The sequence below is a fragment of the Penicillium coprophilum genome (genome assembly GCF_028826855.1).
Source record: "Penicillium coprophilum strain IBT 35676 chromosome Unknown utg000005l_segment0_segment0, whole genome shotgun sequence".
NCBI classification, from domain to species: Eukaryota; Fungi; Ascomycota; class Eurotiomycetes; order Eurotiales; family Aspergillaceae; genus Penicillium; species Penicillium coprophilum.
The window spans coordinates 3128242-3147179 of NW_026622724.1; the positions used below are offsets into that span (position 1 = coordinate 3128242).

Sequence of the window (18938 nt, forward strand, 5' to 3'; positions counted from 1 at the left end):
CTGTTAGTAGTAGTCCTACCTAATTATCTTATTGGTAGTTTACGTAGTGTCTTAGGTACTACTTTAGTGTTTAGTTCACTCTCTCTATTTATCTATTGGTTTGTGGGTGATAGGCTATTGATATTCTTAATTTAATACCTAGTTAATCCGTAAAAGATTACTATATATTAGAGGTAAATAGTTTATCTCTATCCGATATAATTTTAGTTAGTAGTCTATAGTTAGTAACTATATATCGTAAGATAATATTAGCTATTATGTTAGTAGTGATAGTTTCTATTATTAGAATTATATAAGTGTACTTTGTTAGCCTATTAACTATAACCATAATCATATTATATCTGTCAGAGATTAGTAACTTTATAATAAAGTCTATTATAATCTAATCCTATGGTTTCGCGGGAGTCTTAGATAGTTATATTTCTCTATATAGTGTATATTATACTAGCTTATTTCTTTAGTATATATCGTAATTCTTGATATAGAATCTAACTTTTCGATATATATTTAGAAAATAATAGTTTCGTAAGATATACTCGATAGTCTTTTCTATTCCTATATATCTATAAGTAGGGTTGTCGTAGTGTTTCTAGATCACTTCTTTCCTTATACTTAAGGGCATATAGATTAGTCTATATATTAGGATAGTTCCTTCCTGATTTCTAACTAACTTACTATTGTCTCCGGCTAATTCTTGGATTTGGTCTTTTTCTGCTTCTTACTTGATCCTCTAGATTAGTTTATTATCCTATAGTTCTAGCGTGGTAGCTAGTATTTATCGATTGTATAAGATTATTCTATCTAAATTTTGTTTTAGGATAGTGGGTTCCGCTACTTTGGTTCCTAACTTATAATCTAGTTATCTACTAAGAGTGTCTGCTTAGCTATTCTCTATTCCCTTATAGTATTCGATTTTAAAATTGTATTATACTAGGGTTTTAGCCTATTATACTTATTGTTAGGTAAGCACTTTTATTATAGTGAAGAATATAAGGTTTTTGTGGTCTAATCGGACCACCACTATATATTTAGCTCCTTTAAGGTATACTCTCTAGACTTAAAAAGCTAATACTATAGCTAAGAGTTCCTTATTGTGTATATTATAGTTAAGCTCTACTAGGATTATTTTTCTAGACTAGAATACCACTAGTCGGTACTTCCTATTTATCCCTAGCTAGGTAAGTCTTACTCCTAGGGTGTAATCTAATATATCTATTTCTATAATAATAGGTTATTCGTAGTCGAATATAGTGATAATAGTTCCTTAAGCGAATAGCCTTTTAAGCTTATTAAAAGATTACTCTACTTATTTATCCTATAAGAAGGGTTATTCCTTCTTAGTTAGCTGATATAGCCCTATAGCTATATTAGTGTATCTATCGATGATCTTCTGGTAATAGTTAGCTAGTCTAAGGAACTATTATACTTCCTTAACGTTTTTAGGCGTTAGCTAATCTATAATACTTTTGACTTTGTCTTCCTCTATTCCTAGTCTATCGGGACTAATACGATATCTAAGGAATATAGTTTCTTGTATATAAAACTCGTATTTCTTAAGTTTAAGGGTGACTTCTGCTTCCCTTAGCTTTTATAGTACCTTCCTATTATACTATACGTATTCCTCTATAGTCTTAGAGAACACTAAAATATCATTAAGATAGGCGATAACAAAGATATCTAAGTATTCTTCGAGTACCTTAAAGATAAATCGCTAAAATATAGTAGGTACGTTAGTAAGGCCAAACGGTATCACTCGGTATTTATAGTGTCCGAACTTAGTTCTAAAAGCTATCTTCTATTCGTGTCCTAGCTTGATCCTAATACAATAGTAAGTATTAGTGATATTGTACTTCGTGAAGTATTTTGCCCCTCCGATCCTACCCTATATCTCGTGAATAAGTGGTAGCGGGTATCGGTCCTTAATAGTGATCGAATTTAAATATCGATAGTCTACACAAAGTTATAACTATCTATCTTTCTTAGGTACAAAGATAATTAGGTATCCGGCCGGTGATTTCGAGGCTTAGATATAACCTTTCTTTAGGTTATTATCGATATATTCCTTAAGTATATCGGATTCTTTCTACAATAATTGATAGATAGGCTTAAAGGTTAGTTTAGAGCCTTCTATAATATTGATTTCGTGGTCGAATAGACTATACTTAGGTAGTTCACCCTCCTCTAGTAGGGTGAATACGTCCTAGTAATCCTTATACTCTTCTAGAATCTAGGGTTCGCTATTGGTTATATATAGCTTTTCGCTTTTAATAAGTATATATTCTAACAATTCTTGGTTAGATATATCTAGTGCTTATCTAGTGGCTATAGGGGTTTTGTCCTATCTTATTATAGGTTATTTCCTGATTTATAATCGATTATAGGGTCCCTATTCGATATACCTATATCTATTAAATTCGATAGTTTCCTTCTACTAGTTAATACTAGGGTTATACCTTTAGAGCTATAGTATACCAAGAACGATATTATAGTTCCCGATAGCTAGAATATTAAACTTAATATTTTCTGGGTACTAGTTGATATTTATACGAAGTATTATAGTTTCTTCGGTTACTCCTCCTAAGAGTATCTCTCTATCTAGTCCGCTGACTAGGATTATATAAGGTAATCCTTAGGTTTAAATTCTTTATTCTTCCTAGAATATTAGGCTTATAAAGTTATTTATAGCCCCTAAGTTAATAAGTGTCTAGGCTTTTCTGGTAGGTAACTCTATATAGAGTTTAATATAGGTTCCCGATATTATCGCGGCGAGATATTCGGTTAGCTAGTTCCGATAATTATATATTTATCGCCTATTGTACTAAATTCCTTAGTATTCTTTTCGCTATTATAGTTTCTTTATCCACACTAGTGGCCTTAGTTCAATGCCTAGATCTAACTTACTAGACCTATAAATCGTGTATAGTTCGTTATAGTATATCACGCTAGCCATCCTACTATACTCTAGGTATTGTATATATCCTCTATATATATAAGCGGAATCGTTATAAGGGTATCCTATTAGATTGTTTCTATTCATAATATTAAGTATCCTTCCTTCTAACGCGTCGACCTAACTCTATTCTTAGAGGCGGTCCTAAAGCTCTATTTTGGCTTCTCTATAGTTCTATCTATAGTTGTACTTAGGTATTCCTTCTTCTAAGTCTTCGAGTCCCTTAATTAGGATCGCTTAGTTTATCCTTAGTGGTGTGTTAGGCTCTACGCTATAATTAGCCCCTTAGGAGGTCTCTAGGTTCTCCTAGTTTCCTAGGGACGTGACTGGTGTCCCTAGGTAACCCACTTCTTGCTCCTAAAAGTTATTACCTATTTCCTGGGAGTCGCTATCTCCTAGGTTTATATACTAGGTCCATCCTTAACTTTCTATCGTATCCCACTCAATTTCTGGGAATTCCGCTTATAGTCCTTCGGCTAACCTTTCAATATATAGGTTGCCGGCTAATATCTCTTCTAGGCTTAGGTTATTCTATCTTACCAAGAGATCTTCTAATAACTCGCTAATTAGGTATTTATTTTCTTATATTATATATAGTTCTTTGTGTAGTACCTATTCGCGCGTTATATATAGTTCTTTATGTAGAGCCTAGTACCTAGGCCTCGGTCCGTTAGGCCTCTTATTCTTATATTCTTAGATATAGTGTCCTAGTTTCCTATATACAAAACAAAGGTTTTTCTACCGACGCTCTTTCTACTTATCTTGAGTGGTATCTAACTCTATCAGTTTCGGGCTATATAGGTTATTATCATATAGTACTTTCTTATAGCGCCTATACTATCGAAATCGATTAAATCTATATAATTTACCCTTCTTCTACTACTCTATTTCTTGTCGCTTATAATATCTCTCGTTAATATAGTTATTAATCTTGACCACAATAGCGATAAGTTAGTCTAAAGTGTTAGGTCTATCGATTTGTGCTAGTTTATCCTTAACTTCTAGCTTTAACCCTACTTCGAAGTATAGAATATACACTCGATCGGGTAAGTCTAAGTAGGATATAATCTACTAGAATTCGGAGATATAGACTGATATACTACCCTACTACTTAATCTTCTATAATCTTCTTTCGGCTATTCGTTAGGTGTCGATATCTCCGAATATTCGTTCTAGGTATTATCTAAAGCTAGTATAGCTTTTAAAGATAGAAGTAGTGGTAAAAGACTATTCTTCCGGCGTCTTTTTATAGTAGTTATATATATATAGCTCGAGCTAGTTCTAGGCTTGTCCGCGTAAGTAAGTAGATACAAAAATCACCTTACTAGCTTCACTAGGTAACTTATCTCGGTTTATATCTAAGTATATATCTATTTACGTAAGGAATCCTTAAAGCTTAGATCGGGTTCCTTTAAAGTATTCTACCTTAGGAAGTTATAGTATACCTACGGTGCTAGCTAGTGTAGATACGATTACCTATTACTTAAGTTATTCGAGGAAGTCGTTGACTTACCCGAACTTACTACTATTGTTCGCGTTGTGATTATTAATGGCCTATATAGCCTTCTCTAGGTTACGTCGTAGATCGGCTAGTTACTTTTCCTATTTCGCGATTGTCTTATCTCTCTCGTTGTCGGAGTCCGGTTCTTCTTTCTTAGGTTACTAGACTAGAGCCTATACTACTCTCTTTTCGATTTGAGATATATTGTCGTTTGTTTAGACTCGAGACTAAGATCGAGATAGTCTTTAATATATTATACACTAGCTAACTAGTCACGGTTAGGTTAGGTAGTTTAGGGTATAGTTACCTTAATATACCTCGGGTTTCCTACGTTAACAATACGTCTGTTGTCACTAAGCTATTACCTTATCTATAGGCCTTACTGTAGCCTAAGTCCCTAGAAGTTGTGTCGAGGAAACGATACTAGGTAGAGCGCCGAGTAGATCTATACTGGGGTATTAGTCTAGCTCGTAGTGTTTGTTAAGTTATATCTTAGTTAAGAGTCGTAAGTCCGTATAGGTATATATAAGTAATAATATAGGATTGAAGATAAAGAACTAGACTAAGTATATAAATGAACGTCCTTATATATCCTCCTGTCTTCCTGGGGGTAGTTAGGTAGATAGTAGCTTGGTAGATTTGTCTTGGCGGAATCTATCGTTCTACCATCGACCGGTCTACTACCTATATGATCACGTGACACGATTTCTGGTTGGCTGGGGTATCCTTTACATGTGATCTAGGTTGATTGGCTCTCGATGGCCTATGATGCTGGTAGGGTAGTTTGGGTCGTTGGGTGCCTGATAGGTCTGTAACACAAAGTAGATGAATAAGTTTCTAGACTTTTCACTGAAATGACTTATTTTGCTATCACTCGTTTTTTAACAACACTGGAGGTAATCTATAGCGTAGTCCTCGGTCTTATAGCTCTCTTATTTATATTATATCGCCTTATATTATATATATTCTTATTCTTATTAACCTCTCCTTTCTTGTCTTCTTGTGTTCGACCGTTTCTATTGCGCTATATGATTTATACCTAATCCTACTAGCGCTTCGCCGGTCTTAGAAGTACATTAAGAACCTATTCAATATTAATAGTTCTTTATTTTGCTAGCACTAGTGCCTATAATATTGTACGGGTCTATTCTATTCAAGATACTAGTAAGAGGGTAGCGAAGCTCTCACTTATTAACCTATTTCCAATGTTTTTGGGCGGTGGTTACGAGTTTAGCGCTTGTCTTCTTAGAGTTTCCCTCTATTCCTATAGATTCATTCATCGATTATTTACGCTAGTGGCTCTATTTAAAGCTCTAGCTTATATTATAATCGTTACTCGATTAAGGGCGATATCTTGGGTAAACAAGATATAATTCTATAGTCTCCTAGTAAGTTTTCCTAGTACTCCTAAAATATAAATAGATACTAAAATTAGTAAGGCCGCTAGTATATTTTTGGCTTTAGTAATATTGCTATTAGTAAAGAAAAGGGTTTACGAAGTATTCCTTATCACCTATATTAGATATACAGTGATAATAATCTACAGAGTGTAGTAGTATATCCGGTCGGCCAAAGGGAATTTTTGGGTATTCCCACTAGTATTCGCTTATACCTTCGTTATTATAGGGGTTTTGTAGCTAATTCGTATTATCTATCGTAATATAGTGATAGGAAGAAGCTATATATAAATAAATCTACAACCCTATATAGGTAATATTACTCGAATAACACTATTATTACCTAGACTATAGGTTATACGCGCCGGTCAATATATTAACCTAGGAGTTCCTTCCGTAGGAATCTTTTATATTTTTTAATCACACCCTTTTGCTATTAGCTAGTAGGAGAATAATATTAATAGCCGGGCGGTTTCAATCTTAATCTTACTTCGTCCTCGTTCCGGTTTCACAAAGAGACTCTTCGATCGTATTAAGCTAAATAGAGAATATAGGGTATAGATTGATAGCCCTTTTAGTCCGTTATCTATTAGTTAGAGATTAAACTATAATATCGGCGACTATAGATATACTTTTATAATTGCTACCGGTATTAGTATCGCGGCTTAATTACCATATATTAAGGAGCTTCTTAATAGCTATAAAAAGGCTTAAGTACGTATATAGATAATCTCGCTTATCTAGTAGTTAGATAGGGTTAGTGATTATAAGAGTGTATAAGACCTACTCCAGACCCTTATCAGGCAAGATAACAGATACGTTCGTGCCTATTTCTATATTAGTGATACTATCTACTTACGCTAAGTAGATACTTTATATCTTAATTTACAATCCACTACGCGCTTAATCAGAAGATAAAGTTTAGCACATTAGTAAGAATAGGCTTATCGACATATATAGCGGATATATTAGCTAGGAAAAGTAGCTTAATATAGAGATAGGAAATCAATTAGGGAAAATAATTATCCTAGGTAAGCCCTATTCTCTCCCTTTATTATAAAACACCCTCTTATCTTAAACCAGTATATATACAAGCACAAACTCGGGATAATATCAGGAACTTGGTTAGGTCACGCGTAGATAAGAACGTCGAGCTATTCGAACCTAAGTTCTAGCCTTAGGGTCAAACTAGAAGCTTACGTACCTTCCTTAGGCTGTGAGAAACGAAACGAATATAAAGACGCTAGAGAACAGGGCAATACACAATATCAGGCATTGTGAAAGCGTAGAATTTCCATAAATATATAGTTACTTTGTTGACCAAAAATTAAGTACTTAAATACAGTGGAATAGAAAAGTGTTCTTTAATTTAGTCTCTTAGCTAAAATACTAGATTTATATAAAATCACTTATATCGAGAAAATTTACTAATAGGCTACTTTCAACTATATTTAGCTATACGTCCTATACCTAACACGTTAGTAAATACTAGAGATATATAGGTAATTTAGGCAGTCGTAACTTTAAAGTATTTACTAAGTCTCCACCCTACAACACTAAAAATATAACCACGAATATAGAGTGCCTAGGGCGAGTATTAGTTATCGAAATATAATCCTTAAATATATAAATAAGGATAGTACTTCGGATATAAAGTGTTAATATTTTATTTCTACTTTTATAACTAGTTTAAAATAGTATCTAATTTAAATCGAGAGAAGCGCGAAACTTAATTTCCTAAGAAACTATAGCTCGACAAGGAAAGTATCGTTAAGGAAAGCACCAAAATTAAGAAACCTAATAAGAAATTAGTCCAAAATAATTATATATATCGACTTAGGGTCCCTATTATTCTAACTAAAAATATTAATAGCTTATCAACTATTAAAGTGGAATCACCGGTATAGTACTATCTATCTTACAATATTAACTAGGTAGGCCTAGGCGTGATAGGGCTTAAAGACACTAAGAACCTACCTACCTACTTTCTTAAGTAGTGTAGTATTCAAAATACCCACACTTTTAGACAAGTTCAATCTATTATACACTAAAACTTAGTGTATTTAATAGAAGGCTTTTAATCTAGAGGGAAATTCTATATTGTATACAAATATTATTATTTGGCTATTAGCCTTAGTTATATAGTAACGAATATTCGCTTTAGTGAAGTAGATATAGTAACTATCTATAAGGAAATCCTTAGAGGGGTTATTTTTATCCACTATAAGTTAAAGACCTCTTATCCCTTATTGGATTGTAGTAATATACTTCTTATATCGAAAGGCGAAATCAAGATAGGTATAGTACTTAATAAATATAATAACTAACTCTAACTATTAGATAGTAAATATAGGGGAGTGTTTAATAAAGAGAAGGTCTCGCGATAGTATTAAAGAACATATCGAGGCTATTAGGTCTATCGTGACTTCACTAAGTGACCGACTAACTTATTTAGGCGACCCTAAGTAAGGCCTAGGTATACTATATCTTTCTAAGTTAGCGTAGTTATTTATCGAGAAGGTGAATACTTCTAGTTCTGTAGAGGATCTACTAAAGGTTAGTATTATTTAAACTTAAGATATAAATATATAATAATAGATCGAAAGGAAGAGTTTCTTTATCTAGTAAACCTAGGGGGATATTAGAGTTTAAAGTGTTATTACCACTAGGTATTTCCTTTAGGAATCTATATTAGTAAATATATCAATAATATTTACCTTGATAGGATATATTAGATATAAAATATAAGGAGCTAAGAAGAATATTAATTACTAGGTTTGTAAATCTCTACCTATCGGGGCTACTAAATATATAAACAAAATAGAACTTTGTCCGTCGGGACTACAATTAAAGTGATAGAAAGCCAAAAAAATATTTATAGTACTATTTTTGTGTCTATAATAAATAGTAAAGCTTCTTTGTTTTAACCTATATTATTCACCTAGAGGATTTTCCACGCTATAAATAGGTCTATATTCTATACTTTGTATTCTAATATAGATATATAACTATAGTGGTAAGCCGCTATACTTATAATCTAGACTCCTATACTCTAGTTAGTTCACTTAACTATACAGCTTATAAGTATCTACCTAGTATATTCTAAGTATAGAAGGGATAGTGAGCGCTACACTAAGATAAAAGATAGTAGGGCGATATAAGGCCTATTAGAATTTATTATAGGTAAAGTATCTATCGTAGTACCTATAAGGTATACTATATAGTACACCACTATAGTGTCGTTAACTACTACCACTATCTACTTAGAGGTATAATCCTTTAGATAAGAGTGAAGCTTATTATTAGACTAAAAGGGGGTATAAAACTATAGATAAGTGGCGGAGGGAGTAATATCCTCTATAAGATAAAAAATTGATTAAAGAATAAGAAAACAGTTTTATTCCTTATAATTACTTATTAGGTGCCGTTTCCTAATAACACTTTCCTAATCGATTGTCTATAGAATCTACCTTTCTTTTTCCTATATAAATATCATAGTATAGAACGTAATTATAGAGTTTATCTAATAAAATCGTCCCTTCTATATTATTTCTATAACTTAGATTGTCTATTTTCCCGATAAGTATTAACTATTCTTTTAAAGCTACTTTATATACCTTATTTATATCTAGGGTACCTATTCTATACTTATTAATCACTATAAAGAGATAATTACTTACTAGATTGTGTAAGACTACTTATAGGTTAAATCTACCCCCTAAGAAGAATTTATAATAGACTCTTGATTCGAATAGGTACAAAACAATCACTTCTTACTATAATTGATACTATATTAAAAGAATATCAGGTACCTTATTTCGAACGGATAGGTAGTTTTTTGTTTCTATTTGTTAAGATATTTCCTCGAAACCAGCTACTAATAGTAGAGTATCACGATCGGGAGTTCCACTTAGGTAATTAGCTAACTCTATTAGCTCACTAGTATCTTCCTCTACTAACTCTAATCCGGAGTTTATTAAGGGCTAGGGTACTTCCGAAGGCGATAGATTTATAGGTTAAACTTATAGATACCACTCTTCAAAATCTATATCAGGATCGATAGATCCTAGCGCGGTCTTAGTAAGCCTTATAGGACTTTAGATAGGTATAGCTTATCGTTTATCGAAAATTGGCTAAAAAAATAAACTTTTGCCGAAGAACGACCTAATAATATCTTTTACCACGCCGAGCGACGTTATATATTCCGACAGTGGCTAATTAGGACTAAAGATTTAATTATAAAAAATGTTTCTACGCTACTATAGATACTTATCTTGTGCTAGGCTATTAAATCGGTGGCTTACTTCGAGTTCTAGGTTATTTATTGTAAATCGGGCTATACTATTGTCCTCCGCTAGAGAACTAGGAAGGTTCTGTAATATACTCTAAAGTCTATTTAATATCGATTATACCTTTCGCTCTTCGTATTTATAGAACTCCTCCCTACTTAGAGATTTAAAAAAGCCTTATACTATATATTACCCTAAATTTCTACTTCGAAGCTACCTAATTTAGTCCGACTTAAAGCCTAATCGGGAAGCTAATATAGTAAGCTTACTTAGGCTTATATCTATAGTGAAATATTCGAATTATTATCGAAAATTTCTTACGCGGCCTCCTTAGTGGACAAAATACCTATAAGTAAAAAGCTAAAGCTATAGTATAGATATAATAAATAGGTATTTAGTTTGTTATATTATTGTGAACTTATATTCTATTATCTAGACTTTAAGGAGGCCTCTAGTTCCGACAAGATTCTATTAAGTAAGTATAACTTTTCGAAGGCTTTGTTTAAATTTTAGAGGATAGAGATAGTAGAGTGCTCTTACTAGTCTCTTAATAAATAGTGTATCTTAGATAAGTGTAGTAAGAGATAATATTCTCCTAGGTATTTAGAGAAAGCGACTCTTAAGGACTTCCCTATATTAAGTTGTTCTAAGAAGAGGAAATATCTTTTTGAATCTATAAGATCGGTGATACATTTTTAGTCTACTATAGCGATACTAGGTATTAATCCTTTAATATAGGACATAGAATCCGAGTCGATAAGCTACCTATCCTAAGATTTAAGAAATTTTGTCTATATTTCTAGGACTATATATAGATAATAGTTTAGTATCTAGGAAGGAAGTTAGCTATATACAAGGTATACAATTATTAAATATACCTCTAGGTATTTTAGGCCTAATATCCTAGTGATTTAGGAAGATTGTAGTGGCTTCTATAGCCTAATATATAGTAATAACTTATCTAAAATACGATACTGTTAATTGTTACGTTATAAGCGCTGTATTTATTTACGATAGTCTTCGGAACTAAGTCTAGCCTACCATTTCTGCTCCTAAGTAGGGTTTTGTGAAATTTAGTATAACCTAAGGGTATAATATATTTCGCCGATAGTGAAGCTTATACTTTATGTCGATTCTTCGCGTAATTAGGTAAGTGTATCGATCGAGATATCTATAATATTATTAGTCTCTATTCGATATTTTTTAATACTACCCTACTATTTAGATAAAGATTAACTAGCTATATAGTTTCTCTAAATCTCTCGCTAGCTTTTAGACAATATTTCCTATATATATAAGTAAGGATATCCTCTCCTTCTAATAGGAGATTTAGCTGATTTCTTAGATCGATAAGTACTTCTAGGGTAAGATTTGATTTTGTAAGTGCTTTTCTTAGGACCTCCTAATTAATAGTCGCGGTAACTCTGTGCTTAGGCTCTAGGTTACTATAGCCTTCGATTTCAAATATCCTAAAAAGTTTCTCTATATTTTTCTCGGCGATCTCTCGGGTTCCTATTAGGTTATACTCTTTATATCTAAGATACTATAACTTTATAATTACGTATCCCTAATAATATTGTAGCTGTTAAAGGGCGAGGGTGTTTATTCGGTGACCAAGAAGGTTCTCGCTTACTTCTATTTTCTTCTTATTCTACTTTAAATAAAAGAGGAGAAAAATCTTATACAAAGGGATAGAAAGAAGCGCCATTATAATTTTAAATATACCTACAACACTTAAACCCGTGTCGCGCTTTACCGGCTCTAGTGGGTCCGTGCGTTATACCCAGCCTCTACTCCCCCTCTAGTCTATCCCTACTCTTTAGTGTGTCCCTACTCTTTAGTGTATCCCTACTCTCTAGTGTGTCCCTACTCTCTAGTGTATCCCTACTCTCTAGTATATCCCTACTCTCTAGTGTATCCCTACTCTTTAGTATATCCCTACTCTTTAGTACGTCCCTACTCTTTAGTATATCCCTACTCTCTAGTGCGTTCCTACTCTCTAGTGTGTCCCTACTCTCTAGTGTGTCCCTACTCTCTAGTGTGTCCCTACTCTTTAGTGTGTCCCTACTCTCTAGTGCGTCCCTACTCTCTAGTGCGTCCCTACTCTCTAGTGTGTCCCTACTCTTTAGTGTGTCCCTACTCTCTAGTATATCCCTACTCTCTAGTGTGTCCCTACTCTCTAGTGTGTCCCTACTCTTTAGTGTGTCCCTACTCTCTAGTGTGTCCCTACTCTCCAGTGTGTCCCTACTCTCTAGTGTATCCCTACTCTCTAGTACGTCCCTACTCTCTAGTGTGTCCCTACTCTCTAGTGTGTCCCTACTCTTTAGTGCGTCCCTACTCTCTAGTGCGTTCCTACTCTTTAGTGTATCCCTACTCTCTAGTATATCCCTACTCTCTAGTGTGTTCCTACTCTCTAGTGTGTCCCTACTCTCTAGTAGACTACTATATCTACTTATAACTAATTTCGACTTACCTATAGACTTAGAAAAATACGATAAATAATCAGAGTGCTAAAAATACCCTATTATGGTTACTCTACCCCCTAATCCCTATTCTTAGTAGTGTTCTAGTATAGTGGTAAATAACTTAGAATAGTATCTATATTAGACTACTATAGTAAGGTCTCGAATGATTTAAGTTACTTAGTAGTACTCTAGTTAGAGTTATAGAATTAATATATATAAAATTGTAGAATAGATACGTACTATAGAACTTAGACTTATAATAGTGTTCTTATACTAACTCCTCCTATATCTAATAATCTTACCCTTAGTCGGATTTTCTAATCTACCCCGCCTTAAGAACTCGAAATAAGACTAATATATACTAATACCACTAAATAGATAAATATATAAGCCCCTATTATATTATATAGATTTATTGATATATTAGTATTCGCGAGAAGTAACCTAAAGGTCCCACTCCTACTTTACCTAAACAATATATTCTTTAAATATAATTTGATCCTTCTTCTTATAGATAAACTCTCGCTAATCCTTCGATAATAGAAGATTAGTTTCCTCTAAGAAATTTATATATAGTGTATTGATATTAATACGCCGCTTAGTAGGGAGTAAATACAACTAAATATAAACAAAATAGGATCTAGGCTCGTTTCCTATAAATTTAATCTTCATACAATAGGAATTAATATCATAATAAGAGACATAAAACCAGGTAATAATTCCCTTTATTCTAGGCGGTATTAGTATATATAGTATTTATTAGATATTAACAAAACTTACGTTTAAGCCTAATAGACTTTAGGATATATAATCGAGGATTAATATAGAAGAATACCTACCTTTATATATCTAAGTTAGGCTATAGACTAAAAAGTCATTAAACTATACTAGCAATTTATAAAATAGCGCTAATACTTAAGTTTATAGTGCGACTCCTAGAGTAGTAACCCCAATCTACCTTAGCACTATACCACCAGACAGTATATATCACAACTCTACCTATCTATCTCGGTAAAGCTATATATCAGGGGGTAGGGATATAAGCTAGCTTAGGAGCTAAAATTAAGTTAGGAATTAGTGGGACCTCGACTCAAAAAAGTGTGTCGCAGAGTATATCGCAAAGGGTGCCGCAAAGGGTACCGCAAAGGGTGCCGCAAAGGGTACCGCAAAGGGTGCCGCAAAGGGTACCACAAAGGGTGCCGTAAAGCGTGTTACGCGCGTATTGCCACGGTTTTTATCATAGTGTATCAAGAGACTTATAGACATTTAAATTCGTAGATATATATATACTGTACAAAATCGTCGCTTTTCACAATAGCTTAAGGCTAGAGATACTAATCTATCTATTATCTTTTAATCCTTATAAATATTGGAAACATAACTTTCTCTATCTTCCTACTTCTCGCTAGTGTCTATATATACGCTACCTTAGGTAGTAGTCTTATAGTTATCGATTATAATCGCTAATACGTGATATAGTCTAACGATAACTATAGCTATATAGGATATTTATTATCTTTTGGTCTCCTTGATATAGACGATTGTTCTAGTGCGTAATAGTTCTACCGATATACTATTAGTACTAACGAAACTCTAGATCTAAGTATAATTATATATAGTATTTATAAGGAGTACTCTAAGCTCGATATAGGCGTATATAGTAGCACGAAAGATAATATCCTACCTATTATATAGATAGATATAAACAAAAATAGGGTGGTTAAATTCTATAACTAAAATAGAGATAAGGTAGGGTATCGATTAGATAACGGATTTAAGGTTAGTAGCTTGTGTATTACTTCCGACCTATCTTCACTGTCTTTATCGGTATCTTTATCGCAATTATCTTTATCGGTACCGGAATCATCGGAATCTATACCTTCGATATCGGTATTATCTCTATTATCCACTTTAGTATTATTAAGCGAAATATCTAGCTACGCTAACTCTGGATAAGATAACTATAGGGTAGCTATATAAATAGCCTTGTCCCTTAGAATATAATTTATAATATAGCTTATCCTCCCGCTCTTAGATTAAACGATTACACTCACTTTCTTTTTCTACTTAGATAGAACTACGTTACCTAACCCTATAGTGTACAGAGAAAAGATCGATAGTATATAGATCTCTTTAGATATAGTTTTACCTACCAGGTTTTCTATATCACTAGCGTAAATATAAAAGAGACTTCCTTTAAGTTTCGCTTCTCTATAAATATTATAGTATTCGAGCCTAGTGACCTTGTTTTATAAAACCGGGTTTTGTAAGTGGATACGCTTGATTGGTGTAGGCTGTCGAACTAGTGATATAGGTGATACCAGGGTAATTACTTTACTCGTAAAATACTAGATAGGATTAGAGCGAGATTGAGCACTTAGACCTATACTTTATATATCACTAATGGCCTGCCTAGAACCGGTGTGTGAGCCTATGAAATATATACTTATAGAGCCATACTGAGGGGATATATATCTAAGGGTGTCAGGTGCTGGTTGTCTATACGCTATGGTTTTTATACTGATATCCCCCTTTATACCCATCCAGATCGCAGGGTGATCGCACATTTATATGTAAAAATACCCCAGTTGAGATCCTCGAGCAAGCTAGAACGGGTTATTGCCCTCTCCCTATGCGATTATCAAACGCAATAGAACAGACTAGCTATCTTGACACTAGGGGTCGAGAATCCATCGAAGTATATACGTGGTGACACCAATTTCCGGAAGTACTGGAAAGTCAGGGGTACTATATGCCGTAATTCTTAAGGTAAAGTACAATCACTCCCACTCTTAACCACACACCCAGGGTTTGGTTAAGGAAAGTATATGAAGAAAGATATAAGTATCAACACTAAATCTATGCCTAACAAATATACTATCAATCTAGCATCGTTTAATCGTGTAATAAATAGCCAGGAGTGACAATTAGTGTAACACCAAGCACCTTTATTTCTAGTAATAGTCATTATCAACGATAGAATCCTGGTCAATACCCTATACCTAGTTATCATCCAAGCGTACAAATTCCATAAATAAATCATCTACGGGGGTTATATCCGAATCTTCAAAACTGGTTAGCAGAGTGCTAGTAAGAAAATAATCCTCTAAACTCGGCAATATTTTATCACTTAAATTCCCAAAAGTAGTTTCTATAGGCTCTAACTAAAGCTACCACTTTCTTTTTCGTTTAACACAATTTAACTGGGGCTCTTCTATAGAATATATATCAAAGAAGTGCCACTAGAGATATAAGTTATTAATATACTTCCTTTCTTCGCAATATAGATAAGGGCAGAAGACTACGGCTAAAGAGTCCGTTAACACTAAGTGTTCGTTAATATGATTTAGAAGAGTTAATTTTGTAACCTATTATTAGAATCTCTTGTCTGATTTCTTACTTTTATCGCCTAGGTAGAATAGATAGAACCCTAGCGCAATAAGTGTGGAGTGGAAAGTCAAAAGACTATATTAGGGGTTAAGGTTATCAAGATAGTATTTATAATAATTATCCTAGGAATCTTTATTAAGGAAGAGTTTAGCGTAAAGATAATAAAATTAAACAAAGCTACGCTATACACGTCGATAGGCGCGCTTTTCGTTCCTATAGCGCTACTAGTATTATGCGCTATTTAAGGATTTTCTTCGATACTATAGTATATACTTAGCTCTCCCTTATAGTGGAATACTATCTTCTTATTAACTTTTTGATCTATAATACTCTTTGGGTACACTTACTCTAGTATAGACTTATTGTATACTAGACAATAGCCTTCCTTAGGGGCTATACTAGGGTAGTAAATAGCACGTTCTATCAATATATAAATAGTGACTATATCTTCTAGGCACTATCGACTAAGTTCACTATCTAGAGTTACCTTATTCAATAAATTCTCGCTAAGATAGGAGCGCTCTAGTAGATATTTCTTATAGATATCGAAAAGAGGTATTAGGTCGCGTTCGGAGAAGTTATTCCTAGAGATATACTTAGTGTACAAAGTGTCCCACTAGTTTTTGATAAAATCTTTCTTCTAGGCAAGCAATCTCTTTGCTTTCTTGTTATAGAGACAATCCTATTTAAATATAAGATCCCTATTCTCTTCTAGTCTTCTAGTAATCTCCTATATTAAGTAGGTAATTCTCTAATTAATCATAACAATTTTATTATTAGATTCGAATTATATAGTCGTAGCTATATTAAGTTTTAGCGGCACGTTCGAGTCTTAGTGATAAGATATACTTTATTCTATATCGTGGTATTTGTGGTTAGGCTCTAAATTATAGAATAAGGCTTATATATCTAATACCTTAAGAGAAGACTGATATTTTAGATAGGTATTATAATTCTAGTGATTAAGAGCCTAGCTATAAGTAGCCTAAGAAGCCTTAGCTAAAATTCGTTAGTAAAATTAGGATATAACGGTATAAATATACTTACGGTCGATCTTATTTATAATACCTACTTAAATTCTATATATACGTAACTAGTCTTTAAACCTATCCCGCTAGGCTAAGGTAGTGAAGTTGTGCCGCAATAAGGAGAAGGTTAACACCTTTATTAGGTTAGGTCCTTAAGTAGTGACCCTTCTAAAGAATAGTAAATCTTTTATAGTTTTATTCTATTCTAAGGTCTATAACTCTCTTCCGTTAGGTAGCTTTACGGTAAGAACCTCGGTTATAGTAGTAAGCCCTTTAAAGGCACTATCCGCTACCCTATAGACGATTACCTAGAAAACAAAACTTATCCTAAGCACCAGATACTCCCTAAACCAATTTTTTGGTCTAATTTTATTATATTAGCTATTTCTAGATATAATGATTATAGCTCGTAAACTTATAAGGTAGTATTATCGCGATAACACTAGCCTTTTAAGAATTTAGGATTAATTATTACCTAATATATTAGAGATCCCCTTTCCTTACTCTATTTAAGATAAAATAAAAGATACTAATTATTATCTATTAGTTTTAGTATAATTAGGAATCGTAATCGTTAAGATATAAACCCTATAATATAAGTATTTATTTAATTTATAATAAGCACTTAATTCGATAATAGCCCCTACTCTTATACCTAAGCTAGTAAATAAAGAAAGAGAACTTATAGTCTATATATATACTCTCTTATATATATAATTGTGATAGTTATCCACAAATAGGTGTCGAAGTAGGTAAGCTATATCCTTTCTATTAACTAGGAACCGCTCTCTAGGCTTTATACAGAGCTTATAGTCTACTATAAGTTCGGTCCTAATATACTTTTATTTTTGTTAGTAGCGAGCTCCTAAAAGGATAATTATTACCTCTTATATTAAGAATATCGTCCTTGACTTCCTTAGGAAGGGATTAAGAAGTTTCTCGCTCCCACTTCGATATAAAGCTAGTGAAGTGATTATAAGCTAACTATTAAGACAGAAGCTTTTTACACGATTTAATATAAAACTCTACGAAAAGTTTCAAAAGTTCAGGAGTCGGAATAGGTAGGTTAGGAAAATTCGGGTATATAGACTCGTTACGGGAAATCCTCTATCTACTAATAATTAGGAACCAAAATCGGTTAAATCCGAGCGAAGCTTATAGTGCCTAATTGTTAACTATACGGTTATATTTTTCTAGCGTAGTAGGCGCTAGCTTAGGGTAGTATATAGTATTGCCCTTTTTTTCCTTCTTATCTTAATAGTCACGTATAAAGCCACGTGATATCGTACGTACGAGACGCTCCTAGAGTGCTTTCGGGATATTCCGTTCGGGGAATATATTTTAGCTAGTAAAGAAATTCAAAGAAAATCATAGTAGACTAAGAGAAGCGCCTCGGGAGTAGGCTATATATATTTTTTTTAGGACTGACATTGGTTTAGAGTGAGTTGGCCCCTATCACCTTAAGGGTGAGAATTGTCACCCCGTTCTCACCTCTCTCACCCCAGTCTCAAGACTTCTCACCTATATCACCCGCACTCACCCTAGAGTGCCGCTTGGGTGCTGAGGGCACATTGAGTATTAGCCGTGCAGAATATGTGGCTTAAGTACGGCTGAGCGGACGGGAAGCCCTGTTTTCCACACCCTATGGTCGTATGTGCTTCTTTTCGAGGGAAGGAAAATAATATAGGGTAAAAATTCAAAGAAGTGATGAAAGGTCAACGAAGATGGGATGTCTAGAGTGAAGTGTGCAATGATGGAAGAACAAAATCTTATTATACAGCCAAACTGCCTCGAGAAACTCAGGAACTGGGGTACGATCGCTTATAACATGCACCCATCTCCATGATTTAAAACAAAGAGGCTTTCTCTGAGTCAGATCTTGATCTGTGTAAGATGTTGAATTCATCTGCAGCTTGTC

General features: G+C 33.6%; 2 protein-coding genes across 2 annotated transcripts; one reads left to right on the plus strand and one right to left on the minus strand.

Moving 5' to 3' along the window:
• Positions 1 to 7599: 7599 nt before the first annotated feature.
• N7500_008712 (uncharacterized protein) lies at positions 7600 to 8317 on the plus strand (the record flags this gene model as incomplete). Its single annotated transcript, XM_056679856.1, has 2 exons — positions 7600 to 7749; positions 8189 to 8317. Coding segments are annotated over 2 exons (279 nt in total), but the record flags the coding sequence as incomplete, so codon positions are not given.
• Positions 8318 to 17232: 8915 nt separating this feature from the next.
• On the minus strand, positions 17233 to 18864 carry N7500_008713 (uncharacterized protein; the record flags this gene model as incomplete). The annotated part of the gene is made up of 7 exons (XM_056679857.1): positions 17233 to 17328; positions 17722 to 17851; positions 18030 to 18127; positions 18197 to 18273; positions 18314 to 18365; positions 18629 to 18753; positions 18855 to 18864. 7 exons carry the CDS (start codon positions 18862 to 18864, stop codon positions 17233 to 17235), a joined length of 588 nt encoding a protein of 195 aa, XP_056530229.1.
• Positions 18865 to 18938: the final 74 nt, after the last annotated feature.